Source organism: Neoarius graeffei, chromosome 7 (assembly GCF_027579695.1).
Source record: "Neoarius graeffei isolate fNeoGra1 chromosome 7, fNeoGra1.pri, whole genome shotgun sequence".
Taxonomy (NCBI): Eukaryota; Metazoa; Chordata; class Actinopteri; order Siluriformes; family Ariidae; genus Neoarius; species Neoarius graeffei.
The window spans coordinates 45,039,654-45,054,701 of NC_083575.1; the positions used below are offsets into that span (position 1 = coordinate 45,039,654).

The following is a 15,048-nucleotide window of genomic DNA, read 5'->3' on the forward strand; positions in this document are numbered from 1 at the left end:
TGGCTGGCTGCACCATATCAGTTTCTCTGTTTGTGGCAGCTATGAACCTGCTGCTCAGAGCCGGAGAGTCTCAGTGTAGAGGGCCAATGGCAGCGGATGGGACAAGGCATCCAGCCTGCAGAGCCTTCATTGACGACATCACCGTGATGACCCCATCCATTCTTGGGACACGATGGGTCCTGAGCTCACTGGAGAAGATGGCCACCTGGGGCCGTATGCAGTTTAAGCCTGGCAAATCCAGGAGCTTGTGCATGGTGAAGGGTAGTCTGTCGAATAATACCTTCAGCATCCAGGGATCACAGATTCCAACCATCCAGGAGGAGCGAATCCGGTGCCTGGGGAAGAGCTATGACAGTACCCTGAAGGACAGCGGGAACCTTGAGGATACTGCAGCCCAACTAAAGGAGTGGCTGAGAAGAATAGACAGGAGTTTGCTGCTGGGCAGGTTCAAGGTATGGAGCTTTCAGCATGGCATCATACCAAGACTTCAGTGGCCATTTCTGCTCTATGACTTCCCTATGACCAGAGTTGAAGCAATGGAGAGGGTCTGTAGCAGGTTTATCCGTAAATGGCTGGGCGTTCCTCCAGCTTTCAGCTCAGTCAACCTCTACAGCAGGTCATCAATTCTCCGGTTACCATGTTCCTCTGTCATAGAAGAATTCAAGGCCACCAAGGCAAGGGCAGCATGCACGCTTTTGGACTCCAGGGACACAAAAGTGAGGCATGCAAGTGCCGCCATTAACTGCGGTAGGAAGTGGAAACCCCTTGAGGCGGTGAAAGAAGCAGAAGCGTACTGGAGGCACCAGGAAATTGTGGGCACTGCGTGTCGCGGACGGCTCGGGCTTGGCAACTACAGCGTCAAGAGCTGGTCGAAAAGCAACATCAGAGACAGAAGGGACTTGGTGGTACAGAGGGTGCGGGAGGCAACTGAAGAAGACCGCCGAGTTAAAGCAGTGGGGTTGGGCTCCCAGGCGCGCTGGATGCAGTGGGAGGGGGTACTCGAGAGATCATTGTCTTGGAAGGAGCTCTGGGGCACTGACCAAGGCAAGCTGAGTTTCCTGCTGCGCGCTGTGGCTGATCTCCTACCCACACCAAGCAACCTAAAGGTCTGGGGCAAGGAGCAAGAGGCATCCTGTGGCCAGTGCGGCGCCAGCCTCTGCACACTGAACCACATTCTGACCAGCTGCCCAAAAGCCCTGGCGGATGGGCGCTACCGGTGGAGACATGACAAAGTCCTCACCGAGGTCGCTAAGTGGGTCGAACTACAGAGGTGCCACGCCAACAAACAGCCACCAATACCACCAAGGCTCACAAGCTTCCAGCCAGAAGGCAGCAAAGTCTCAAAGAAAAGACCTGACTGCCTACCATCAATGCTATACCGCGGATCAGATTGGGAGCTGAGGGTGGATCTTAGAAAGAAGCTGGTCTTTCCTCAGGAGGTGGTGGCAACTACCCTCCGACCGGATATGATCCTTCTTTCTAGGAGCTCAAAGTCCATCATCCTCGCCGAACTCACTGTTCCCTGGGAAGAGAGGCTAGCCATATCCCACCAGGCAAAGAAGGCTAAGTACCAGGACATAGTGGATGAGGCGACCCTCGCAGGGTGGCATGCCACCCTCTACCCAATTGAGGTTGGGGCTCGGGGTTTCCCTGCCTCATCTATGCGCAGTTTTCTACAGAAAATCGGACTTGACTCCAGACAGGTACAGAAGGCTATCAGGGAGATAGCCGCAGTGGCCGAAAGTTGTTCCAGGTGGCTGTGGCTGTCAAGGGATCGTAGCTGGATCCCCTCCGCAGGTGAAGGCTAATTCAGCCCTCGCTGCCCCACTCAGGAGAGGTGTACAGGTTAAGGGGCGAAACACCTGTGACCCTGAGATACCTGCTGAGGATGCAGAGGGGTCCCTGTGATCACCGTGGTACTCCACCAGATAGAACCTAAACATCCACATCCATAGTTGCTCCTGCAGTCTCTGCTTGTAGCAAAGCACCTTTGGTGTTTATTTCATCTTATTAGAGACAACTAACACAAAGCTTACAGCCTTATATTTAAAAGCACTATGGAAGTAGTGGATTCTGAATTCTCAAAAAAAATGTCCTTTCCGAGAATCACTTCATTTGTTTCTCCCATCTTATAGCAGATTACACAAAACTACCATACACATATGTAAAAAAATTACCTGAAATCTGTTCTTTAACTTGTCCTTCACTTAAAAACTGGTACAAGAACCAGTTTTAATCAGTTTGAATTTTGGACCCCTGTGACACAAATTTTGTACCCTGATTGTAAAACAACCCAGATCACATTCTGCGCGCCTGTCTGAAAATTATCTTGCTTATTTAGGAAAACCTGGGTTCCCGAGAACATGCATAACAAGCTTCGGCTGTGGAAACAGTTCGTTATGTCGAGGCTTTGTGCTGTTTTTCGTCTGTGCATGTCAAATCTGAGCAATCTGAAAATAAAGAGCAGGAAAATATATCTCCGGATCATTTTGTGTGATCTACCAGTCATGTTTTCACATCTCGTGTGTGTATACGGAGCTGTGTCTTTGCCTTCATACTGTCAGTCCTACTGTAGCAAACCTGCAGGCAGGTTTCGGGCTGGTGTTGTACACCGCGACACTGTTTCACAGATAGATGCTGTGTTTACATTTTGTTTAGACAGCAGACTGCTGTTCAGAGATCTTTACTTCTGAATTTCCAGAGCATCAGCATGTTTCTTCACAGTAACACCGACAGCACCTAGATACATTATATGACCAAAGGTTTTTGGACATCTGGTGATCACACCTACAGTGGTGCTTGAAAGTTTGTGAACCCTTTAGAATTGTCTATAGTTCTGCCTAAATATGATTTAAAACATCATCAGATTTTCACACAAGTTCTAAAAGTAGATAAAGAGAACCCAGTTAAACAAATGAGACAAAAATATTATACTTGGTCATTTATTTATTGGGGAAAATGATCCAATATTACATATCTGTGAGTGGCAAAAGTATGTGAACCTCTAGGATTAGCAGTTAATTTGAAGGTGGAATTAGAGTCAGGTGTTTTCAATCAATGGGATGACAATCAGGCGTGAGTGGGCACCCTGTTTTATTTAAAGAACAGGGATCTATCAAAGTCTGATCTTCACAACACATGTTTGTGGAAGTGTATCATGGCACGAACAAAGGAGATTTCTGAGGACCTCAGAAAAAGCATTGTTGATGCTCATCGGGCTGGAAAAGGTTACAAAACCATCTCTAAAGAGTTTGGACTCCACCAATCCACAGTCAGGCAGATTGTGTACAAGTGGAAGAAATTCAAGACCATTGTTACCGTCCCCAGGAGTGGTCGACCAACAAACATCACTCCCACAGCAAGGCGTGTAATAGTCAGCGAGGCCACAAAGGACCCCAGGGTACCTTCTAAGCAACTGAAGGCCTCTCTCACATTAACATTGGCTAATGTTCATGAGTCCACCATCAGGAGAACACTGAACAACAATGGTGTGCATGGCAGGGTTGCAAGGAGAAAGCCACTGCTCTCCAAAAAGAACATTGCTGCTCATCTGCAGTTTGCTAAAGATAACGCTTCTCATTTAAACTAAAATGTTCTATTTTGGTCTCATCCGTGCAAAAAACATTTTTCCAATAGCCTTCTGGCTTTTCCATGTGATCTTTAGCAAACTGCAGATGGATAAAGCGGCTAGAGATAATGATATGAGATCAGGAGCGTTATGTTTGGAAAAAGGAAAACACTGCATTCCAGCATAAGAACCTTATCCCATCTGTGAAACATGGTGGTGGTAGTATCATGGTTTGGGCCTGTTTTGCTGCATCTGGGCCAGGACGGCTTGCCATCATTGATGGAACAATGAATTCTGAATTATACCAGCAAATTCTAAAGGAAAATGTTAGGATATCTGTCCATGAACTGAATCTCAAGAGAAGGTGGGTTATGCAGCAGGACAACGACCCTAAACACACAAGTCGTTCTACCAAAGAATGGTTAAAGAAGAATAAAGTTAATGTTTTGGAATGGCCAAGTCAAAGTCCTGACCTTAATCCAATGGAAATGTTGTGGAAGGACCCGAAGCGAGCAGTTCATGTGAGGAAACCCACCAACATCCCAGAGCTGAAGCTGTTCTGTACGGAGGAATGGGCTAAAATTCCTCCAAGCCGGTGTGCAGGACTGATCAACAGTTACCGGAAACGTTTAGTTGCAGTTATTGCTGCACAAGGGGGTCACACCAGATACTGAAAGCAAAGGTTCACATACTTTTGCCACTCACAGATCTGTAATATTGGATCATTTTCCTCAATAAATAAATGACCAAGTATAAAATTTTTGTCTCATTTGTTTAACTGGGTTCTCTTTATCTACTTTTAGGACTTGTGTGAAAATCTGATGATGTTTTAGGTCACGTTTATGCAGAAATATAGAAAATTCTATATTTCCCCGTGTCCGCGTGGGTTTCCTCCGGGTGCTCCGGTTTCCCCCACAGTCCAAAGACATGCAGGTTAGGTTAACTGGTGACTCTAAATTGACCGTAGGTGTGAATGTGAGTGTGAATGATTGTCTTTGTCTATGTGTCAGCCCTGTGATGACCTGGCGACTTGTCCAGGGTGTACCCCGCCTTTCGCCCGTAGTCAGCTGGGATAGGCTCCAGCTTGCCTGTGACCCTGTAGAACAGGATAAAGCAGCTCGAGATAATGAGATGAGATAATGGATGGATGGATGGATGGAAATTCAGTCTGTATTTGCTGTTATAATTACTTCCAATTTTATAGGAAGGCTTGCCACCAGATTTTGGAGCATGGCTGTGGGGATTTCTGCCATTCAGCCACAAGAGCATTCATGAGGTCGGACACTGATGTTAGTTGAGGAGGTCAGGGGTGCAGTCGGTGTTTCTTATCATCCCAAAGGCGTTCAGTGGGGTTGAGGTCAGGGCTCTGTACAGGACACTTGAGTGCTTCTACACCAACCTTGGGAAAATGTGTCTTCATGGATTTTGCTTTGTGCTCAGTGGCATTGTCATGGAACAGATTTGGGGTTTTCAGTTCCAGTAAAGGGAAATTGTAGTGCTATAGGATACAACTGTGTGGTTCCAAATGTTGTGGCTACAGTTTGGGGAAGAACCACATGTGTTCTGATGATCAGATGTCCACAAACCTTTGGCTATATTGTGTACATTTTTTTTGAATGGGAATTCTGGGAAAATTCTAAGATTAATTTAACCATTAAACACACTATGCCATGCATTGTTAACTCACAAGTGTTGCCGTTAACATAACATGTATTTCCTTTGGATAAAAATGCCAATGTATGTAGTTTTCCATGGACTGTCCTCCCTGTTTATGGGGCAGGAGGCAAGCATGACGGGTGGCATGGTAGTGTAGTGGTTAGCACTGTCGCCTCACAGCAAGAAGTTCTGGGTTTGAGCACAGCAGCTGATGAGGGCCTTTCTGTGTAGGGTTTGCATGTTCTCCTTGTATCTGTGTGGGTTTTTCTCTGGGTGCTCCGGTTTCCCCAACAGTCCAGACATACGGTTAGGTTAACATGGGGCAGCCATGGCCTGAAGGTTGGGCTGAAGCTCTTGATTAAGGCCCCAGGTGCTGTAGTATAGCTGCCCACTGATCTGGGTATGTGTGTGTGCTCATTGCTCACATGTGTGTGCATGTGTGTGTTCACTGCTTCAGATGGGTTAAATGCAGAGGAGGAATTTCACTGTGCTTAAGTGTGTGTGTGTGTGTGTGTGTGTGATGAATAGTGTTCTTGTTCTTGAATAGAGCTCATGTTTCCCGCCACACAATTTTTCAACAACAAATAGTTTGAATCTGTATCATCAAGAAAGTCTTGGGTGGTTGAGTAGCACTGGGGGAAAAAAGGCCCAAACAATATTCATCCCAAATACAGTACTAGTGCAAAGCAAAATGGAGCAGTTCAAATATCGATGACTCAGCTTTTTAAAAATCCCCCTAAAAAAGGCAATTCATTCACGGAGGGAAGAACTGTGCATGGAAAAATAGAATGCGTAGTACAAGACGAGCTTATGTATGTGGAGATAGGTGGATAGCTCTTTCCTCTGAGTGTGTTATGCCACCCTCGATGTCCCATGAGCATCTTTTTAAAAAGATGCGGCCGGCTGACTTCATGTGCCTCGGAGGAAGCATGTGATAGCCTTGGTCCCTCTGGTTGGAGTCTGGTTTGTCATGGGAGTCCTGTCTGGTGAGTGGGAATTGGCCGTGACTAAATTAGGAAAAAATCAGGAGAAAAAAGTTCCTCAAATATGGTGTAAACAAGTAAATTTTTCTTAATGCCTAGTGCTTTGTCTGCATGTTCTACATTTTCTTTGTTTTAGGTTTGCTGGACGTTTTTGGTTTGGTACGCGTGACATGACCCCCTCGTATACACGTACACATTACGTCTTTGCTCAAGGACAACATATGTTCACAGAAATGCAGTTCTTAATATTCTGTATCTGTAGTTTATCACTCTAATGATAGATTTTCACATGCTATTTCAAGGATATAGCTATGATGTTGAATATCATGTTTTATAATAGCTAGTCTGTGTAATAATTAGTCTATTAGTCAGTACCAGTCAAAAAATTTGGACACCTTCTAATTTTATGTTTTGTCTTTATTTTTATTCATTAAAAGACGCTTTATGTCTTAAAGTAATAATGGATGTAATTTCTCTTTACTTAGTTGAGCAGTTCTTGACATAATATGGATTACTGTAGTTGTGGAATAGGGCTATTTACTGTATGTTTTATTATTTACTATTTACTGTTTGATCTCAAATGCATTAAGAAGGCAAGAAACTGCAGTAATTAACTTTTGATGAGGCCCCTGTTAATCAAAAAGCATTCCAGGTGACTACCTCATGAAGCCGGTTAAAGTGCCATTCCACCGTTGGATGTATTCTTTGGCATAAAATACAATATATTTTGACAACATATATAAATGGTATCACTAGATAGAGAAATCTTTTAGCTTCAAAATGATATATCAAACACAATTTTTTGACAACGACAAGTATATTAATTTTGCGACCAAAGTCACCTACCCTTTTAATTTCCGCGCGGTAGTGAAACGTGATGTCATCGGCAGGTTCCCCTTCTTGTGTACCACGTGTCGGTCTATATTTAGACCAGGAAACCCCCAAAGTGAGAGAGTCATTTCTCCTCGTATATGGGGGCCAAAAAAATTGCGAAAAATTTTGAGTTAATCTTTCAGTTAGCTAGGTTTATTGGTATTAGCTAGATTTATTGGTATTATTTTTATCGCGTTCTATCCGCCATTGCTGATAATATGTGCCACGTCACGTGGTACACAAGAAGGGGAACCTGCCGATGACATCACGCGTGGAAATTAAAAGGGTAGGTGACTTTGGTCGCAAAATTAATATACTTGTCGTTGTCAAATTATGTTTGATATATCATTTTGAAGCTAAAAGATTTCTCTGTCTAGTCATGTTGTCATAAAATATATTGTATTTTATGCCAAAGAATACATCCAATGGTGGAATGGCACTTTAAGATAATGCCAATTGTGTGTAAAGCGTCAAGGTAAACGGGGGCTACTTTGAAGAATCTAAAATATGAAACTTTGTTTGTTTACCACATAATTCCATATATGTTCCATGTGTTATTTCATAGTTTTGATGTCTTCAGTAATGCTCTACAATGTAGAAAATAGTCAAAATACAGAAGAACCTATGAATGAGTAGGGGCGTCCAAACTTTTGACTGATACTGTATGTCAGTTATTTGGTACTGATAATAACCAGTGCCTAGTTATAGAATTCGTTTAAAAAAAAAAAAAAACCTTTTTTGTAGGCAATGGAGTGGCACCAGCTCCCTGCTGAAGAAGATCCGAGTCCGTTTCAGGGGCAGATACCTGGCTTGGTGGAAGCTGATGGTTTACAAGGGACCGCACTTAACTCTGAAGGACAAGTGGCCATGATGGGAGACTCAAGTGTACAGCCAGCAGCTGACAGACTTGAATCTTTACAGCTAGGTAAACAGAACACAAATATAATCATTGCCACCATGAGTGATGAGCAATAACTGCTAAAAAAATCACGTGTGATTCTGCTTTATACTGTTTTGTATACATCCTGTACAATTGCTGAAGCTATTTTCTTTTCACCTCAGCAGAACTGCAGGATAGCTGTTTATCACCTGTACTGACCCTAATTCCTCAGGGGAAGGTCTTCCTACCCTCGGAGTCCACTCTCCTCCATCAGACAGATTTAGAGTTTGTCCCCCTGAAGTATGTTGTTCAAAAGATTTAACTAAGTTAAATGTATGCTTTTAGTCGTGACGGCATGCTAAATATTTTGTGTTGTGTGTTAAGGGGGTCTCCTGATCTGTCCATTGCTTCTGAAAGGTGCTCTCAGACATCACGCCTAGGTGTGGATGGAGAATCCAACCTCGCACACAGATCCCATGAACAGGCATCACTATCACAACACCCTTTGGGGGTGACGTCTGCAATTTTAGAGGATGCTAGTAGCTACAGCTCACTATCACAGCACAGCCTGTCGCCTAGTAGCAATTACCAGGCGACACAGATTCCTGATGAGGAATGCAGTACTGGCCTGGAGAACAATGATGAACGGCAGAAAAAGGAAGGGGAACAAATTGATGCTGATTTGGATAGAGGAGGGACTGTGTGTGGTTTAAATAGCAGTGTTCCTCTTCGCTCATTTCAGAAGCTTCTGGAAACGGATCTTGGCGTGGCCAGTAGCAGTGCAGTTCCCTCTTCTGCTGAGACTGTTCTCAGTCAGACAAATGCTGTCCTAAGCTCATCAAACACCCCTGAGAGCCAGATTAAACACTCTGCTCTTGCGCAACAACAGGATCCTGCATGTACCTCTACAAAGGAACCCCTGTTCAGACCATCTGAGAGGAGAGAGCAGCCACAAGGTGGCTCTTCTTCCTCGTTATCGCAAAGAATGACTATGGGGAGAGGCGATGTGTCACTTTCCTCCAGTTTATCTGCCATCTCAAATATTACAGTTCGCTCCACAAGCAAGCAAACAAATAACACCACTGACCTTTCCTTCAGGCAGCTTCAGCTCCGTAGTGATTCCTCTTTATCTGCACCAAGGGGCAGGAATCAAACCGAGAACAAAAACATTCCGACTGGACAGAATATCACTCCGGCCAGTGAAGGTGGTGTATATATGGCAGGGTTACCGAGAGCACTCTGGAGCTCAGGCAGCCATCAAGCAGCATGTGGTTCCTTTTTGACCTCTCAGCCTGTGTTTCAGTCCACACCTGCAGTGCTCCTTGGTAGAGGAGGACCAGCCCCAGCCAAACTCTCTCCTGTATATTCCCATCAAAATACTGTGGCCTCATCAACCCAAAATGGCAGTCTTAAACCAGACGACATACCAGCTTTTTCCCTAAGTACTACAAGCCAACGAAGCATTGCTGGAGTTGCACTTGCCATGTCGTTGGACCCAAGTGAGGCTCATACAGAGTCATGTCTTCAACATGAGCTACCTCCTAGCCAAGAAGCCCCTTCCCCAGGATTAGATGTGCCTGTCAGTGTCCATGAGGACACACCCCATGATCAACCTCCCTTAGCCACACTCCTGCCCACATCTGACCAACTGCTCAAAGATCAGGAGCCTAGGCTGTCTGCAGGAAGAGTGCATTCTCTACCCAGCCTCAGTTATGTGCAGAAAGTTGATGCTTGGAAGGCCAATCAGAGTTCGAGCAGAATATTTTATGACAAATTGTCTCCGCAAGGATTTGATGGTGTATTTCCTCAGAGGAAAGAACAGGACTCTGTGTCTGAGGCAATAAAACAACAAAGTCAACAACATCCCAACCAAACATCTTCAGTATTTAGTGCCAAAAACAACACTCCACCCACTCAGACAAGCAGTGATGTGCCGTCACGTGCGGATGTGGAAGACGCAGGAGGAGCTGTAGGATCCACCTCACCTTCACCATTTCCTCACTCCCATTCCCACTCATCTCTTGGAACACTCATCACGCCCATTCAGCAGGATGAACTGCAGCAAAATCAACTTCCACTTGTACACACTGATGTCATCTCTCTAGGCTTCAGCTCGACTGCAGCTGAATCGTCACCATACTCAAGTGGAACAAATGACCAGAGTCAAGCTGATTACTCAGGAACCGGTCCGTTAAAGTCCCCTGCTTTGCTTGGTGTGGATCAGTCCAGTGGTGTGAACTTGAATACCAACATGGCTTCTAGTTTTCCAAACGGTTGCCATGGTGAGCAGAGTTTTCAGGCGTCATTAGGTGCAGCCTCCTCAGTTGTAAGTCTTGAAGTGGACAACTATGCACCATATTGGACTTCCAGACCTGGATCTCCCTCATGCCTTCCTGAGTTTAACATTGAGGACAGAATCCCTGTAAGTAAAAATAAACTTTGATCCACAGAGCTCTCATTAATAGATATTTTTAATAGAGATGTTCATCATTTATGTAGATTAAAACAGTTTATGAGTGTATTTAACAAACAGTTTCTCTGTAGCTCTACCTTCACAATTTGGGGATTGATCAGTCACCTTCAAAAATCTTAAATCCTTTTACACATCGTGGACCCATCAGAGAGCCCGAATTTTCTCCTACTGATTTGTGTACCATTAAAAGCTCAGTTGGAACACCCACCAAGAGCATACAACCATCTGATGGTAAACTTTTTTTTTTTTTAACAATTCACTTTGTATACCCATTTCTTATTAACGTAATGTAATAAAGTTTCGGCTAGTTTGGTCGGTGTCTTAGGCTACGTTCACACTGCAGGCTGAAGTGACTCAAATCCGATCTTTTCGCCCATATGTGACCTGTATCCGATCTTTTATTGACCATATGAACGACACAGATCCGATTTTTTCAAATCCAACCCAGGCCGTTTGGATATGTGGTCCTAATTCCGATTCCTATCCGCTCTTTTCATATGCGACTTCAGTCTGAACCGCCAGGTCGCATTCATCCGACTTACACGGCATCAACAAGCCACAAACGTCACTATTCTGCGCTGAAGTAGGCGGCGGGTCTCTCAAAAAAAGTTACAACCACATGGCGCATAATCACGGGCGCAGATAGAGGGGGGGACGGGTGGGATTCGTCCCACCCAGATTTAAATTCACTTCGTTCGGTCCCCCCCCCCCCACTTATAGGGAGGAAAAAACGTCTATGCTGTCTTTCTTTGCATAAGGCAAACCTCACGGAAAAATCAAAAGACTAATTACCATTCGGTTTATTGAGGTGCACAGCAGTGTATACATAGTTGCAACAACTCACATAAAACAAAACAAAGACTGATATTCGGTTGGTTGAGCTGCGCAGACTGCACAGGTTGCGAGCTCGAGCTTGGTTGCTATGGTAACCCACAACAAGTTTGACAGGCATATCGGGGTTGGGGTTGGTTTGCTGGCAGCTTTGTCCCCCCCAGTTTTTTGTCCCCCCCAGTTCAAAACGTATCTGCACCCTTGCGCATGACATCAATGCGAGGGACGCTTCGGGCTGTGAAGGTTCTGAATCTTCTCAATGGAAGGACGCAGAGGTTAGGGAGCTGATTTCCATTTGGGGGGATACAGCTATTCAAGCTAGATTGGATGGGTCATACCGCAACCGGGCGGTTTTACTTCCGTAAACACTGGCCATGCTCACTGCGTGTGACGTCGTCGTATCCTGCAATGCGCATGCGGAACACTTTTAGGTCGCTTTTCGTTCATACTGAGGATCACATACAAGTCGCATATATTTTGTTAATGTGAACGACCTCACAAAAAAATCGGATTTCATAAAAAAATCGGAATTGAGCATTAAGCCTTGCAGTGTGAACGTAGCGTTAGTTACTAGCTATGATTTATTACAACCTTGATCTTTTTCTGAATTTGTCTCAAAAGCCATCCATTTTTATGTGGCTTATCTGTGTAATCTTACTGCTGTTATAATTGTGATGGATTTATAAGTAAGTAACTCAGGAGTATTTAAATGATGCCAATACTAGTTCTACTCCCAGTTCTTTAATGCTATGTTTTTGAAATTTGTGTTGTAACCCCCGAGCAGTATCTAGTACCTTCTTTAAATTGCATCTTTCAGGAGGAATAAAACACAAGAAATCTAAATAAACGGCATATGTCAGTGTTTGTAATAAAGGAAGTGTTTCATCATGTGACGTGTTCTTAAAGCATTTCTTGGACTGTCTCCTCAGAGTTGTTTCTATAATTGTTTTGGGCGTGTGTGTGTTGCTGTTACATACAGGTGACAGTCTTCAGAAGGAGACATTCTCAAGTTCCAGTGTGCCTTTTGCAGATTCCAGTGCCTCTTTAACCCGGTTATTTATTCAGAAGTCCACTCAGCAGCCAGCCAGACCAGCGTGTTCCGGCAGTATCAGAATGGCACGCTTCCAGGCCGGCACTCCTCCTGAGCCCCATAGTCCATCACATGGTGTTCCTCAAGGACCTGACACTTCTCATCGAGAGGGCAGTTACGGCCTGCCACCTCAGGTGAGCCTGGAGTCTGTACCTGCTCCTGGGACTTCGGAGTGTGTTAAAGAAGGGGACTCGTCTCTGGTGGGTTCTGGAACCCTGCAGGAGATCAGGCGTTTGCTTGGTCATGCAGAGAGCCTTGTGTCTGGCCGTTTCTCTGTGGCTTCCTCCCCTGGCTTACATGGTTACTCGGAGAGCGATGCCTCCTTTTTGTCACTCAGGCAGAATACTCAAGCATATCGTGATGACTCATTTCTGTCAGTTGATGGAAAGATTTCCTCAGTACTAGCTCGCTCTTCCTCAGATTCTGCCCTGAAAGAGAGCTCCTCATCCTCATCTGGACCTCTAGAGCTGTCCAGAAAGTCTGATTACATGAGCAAAGGGCTTTCAATGATCTCTCCGGGCAAAGAGGAAAATCTGAAGTCACGTGACTTTTGTGTGACTCCAAGGAGAGCAGAGCCTGAGGGATGCAGTGCAGCAGACCCAGACAGGGTAGGCCCTGTGAGCCTGTCGATTACACAAGGGAATGCTTCTTCAACATCATATAGCCAGCAACAAAACCAGGACCATACGGAGGATGCTGGCATCAGTTCTTCTGCAATAAGTCCCACCCACAGTCAGACAGAGGCAGAGATGGGTGCTTTAAGTGATGCTAGCAGTGAGCATTCACTGGCTTCTAGGGTTGCTAAGCTTTTGCAAAGCGAGTCGTCTGTCTCTGTGGTTACCAGTCGGTCAAGTACCGCTGATCCTGACGAGAGCCGAGCTAGAGGTAAACATTTAATTACTTTTGATTATTAGAAAGGGTCCTTTAAGTTCTAAAATAATATTACAAAAAATGCACATTGGTTATGTGACAATTTTGTCTTCAAAGAGTGGATCATGACGAAGCTGTCTGGTGGCAAGTGTGAAGCCTTGGAACTTAATGCAGAGGACAGAAGGAGAATTGAGGAGATCAAAAGAGAGCTTCTGCTACACACTAAACACACCAAGGTAACAAACACCCCACCACAAGGCGAGAAACAAAGTCCGTTTTGTTTTTTTTCCCTTTTCTTTTTAGTAAAGTAATGTTAAATGAAGTGGATATGTCATGATGTGTTTTTTTTTTTAATGCTGGCAGACTGCTCAGTCTAAAACAATGTATCTGATAATTGTGTGCATCGGGCAGAGTGCTGCATTCTGTATAGAACATCATAAAACTGCAGTGTTTTAACATCCTTCTGTCACTACTAGTCATTATCTACTCATCACGCTTATTCTGATAGCCTGATCTCTGTCTCCCTCATGTCTCAGTCGAGCTCAGATTCAGAAAGCAGTACCCAGTCCAGTGTTGGCACTGTCCCCCAGCCTGCTGTCCGTTTTGCAGCAGTACGCAGTGCAGAAAAGCGTCTCTCTGAACAGCTGCAGAGAGTCAGTCAGATTCCGCTTGACTCCAGTGTTTCACCACTGGAGGACGGAGTGAGTCAGATTGCCATCGAGGAGGGGCTCAACCCTCAGTACACACCCTCCCTTCAGTCAGTGAGCCAGTGCCTGCATACACACAACAGCCACGCTGCACACAATGCCATTGTGCCTGAAAGCAACTCGTACACGACTGTGAGATCATCTGAGGAGTGGAAACTACAAACTGAAGTGACAAATAGAGCAACAAAGAATGAAGGGGAGAAGGACAAAAAAGTGAGAGATGACGAGCACCCAGAAAGTGAGAGAAATAACCAATTACCATTCCCAGAGGCAGATCACACTGTTATCAGAGAAAAACGAGAGTTCCCTCCAGGCTTAGAGTCGGGTTCAGACCTTGGTCATAAACCTCATTTGTCTAATAGCCACCTCACACCTTCAGTGAAGTTACAGCAAAACTCCATCCAGAGACCTCTCACTCCTGCCAGTGATTCCTGTAGTTACCCAGAGTTGCAGAATGGATCGCACACACATTACTCAGACAGTCCAAACGCCACAAGAGCAGTCCCACTCCCCGTCTCCAGCGCCAGTGAAGAACAGCAAGCCTCCGTATCCAGTGAGACCAGCTTAAGTAAAGACAGAAATACAGACCAGGGTCAGAACACAGGAGTGGTTAGTGGATATTCACAGATGACCTCCAGATACCCACAAACCTTTACTCCTCATACAGCTGGTAAGCGGCAAGATGTTAAAGTATAGTTTTATTGTTCCTTTTACTGTGTGAGATATTAAGCCACATTATTACAGTATAACTCCTCTCTGTGCGCTTCCTGCAGCTATTCCAACTTTATTGCCGTATAAACCTCACGGCAGTTCAGAGCTCTTCTATATGCCACAGAGCGTCCCTGATCTTTCCTCTAATCACTCCGATACCACAATGGAGAGCTCCCATCCAGGTACAGAAAAGAGCCACAGCTGCACCACACATAAACACATTTATTCTGTAGAATTAACTGTTTAGACATCGAAAATTAAAAGGCAGTATAAGGGCAATGTTTAGTTAGTTTTAGGGCGTATTCACGCCTACGTTGTTTGGTCCGGACCAAACGACCAAACGAACCAAATTTCCCTTGGTCCGGACCTTTTGGGTTGGTCTGAATACAAACCACCGAACTCTGGT

The 15,048-nt window shown here is 44.9% G+C and overlaps 1 protein-coding gene across 4 annotated transcripts in view; it reads left to right on the top strand.

The window, feature by feature from the left end:
* The window catches only part of alms1 (ALMS1 centrosome and basal body associated protein), a 33,490-nt gene that overhangs the window by 4,322 nt on the left and 14,120 nt on the right, over positions 1 to 15,048 (top strand). For 3 of the 4 annotated variants that reach the window (XM_060925742.1, XM_060925744.1, XM_060925745.1), the window contains exons 2-9: positions 7,825 to 8,005; positions 8,143 to 8,260; positions 8,345 to 10,382; positions 10,505 to 10,664; positions 12,244 to 13,239; positions 13,342 to 13,460; positions 13,761 to 14,601; positions 14,705 to 14,824. In XM_060925742.1, the coding sequence (XP_060781725.1) occupies positions 7,825 to 8,005; positions 8,143 to 8,260; positions 8,345 to 10,382; positions 10,505 to 10,664; positions 12,244 to 13,239; positions 13,342 to 13,460; positions 13,761 to 14,601; positions 14,705 to 14,824 (4,573 nt within the window). The remainder of the gene's footprint in view (positions 1 to 7,824; positions 8,006 to 8,142; positions 8,261 to 8,344; positions 10,383 to 10,504; positions 10,665 to 12,243; positions 13,240 to 13,341; positions 13,461 to 13,760; positions 14,602 to 14,704; positions 14,825 to 15,048) is intronic. The other variant, XM_060925743.1, reaches the window with a different exon arrangement.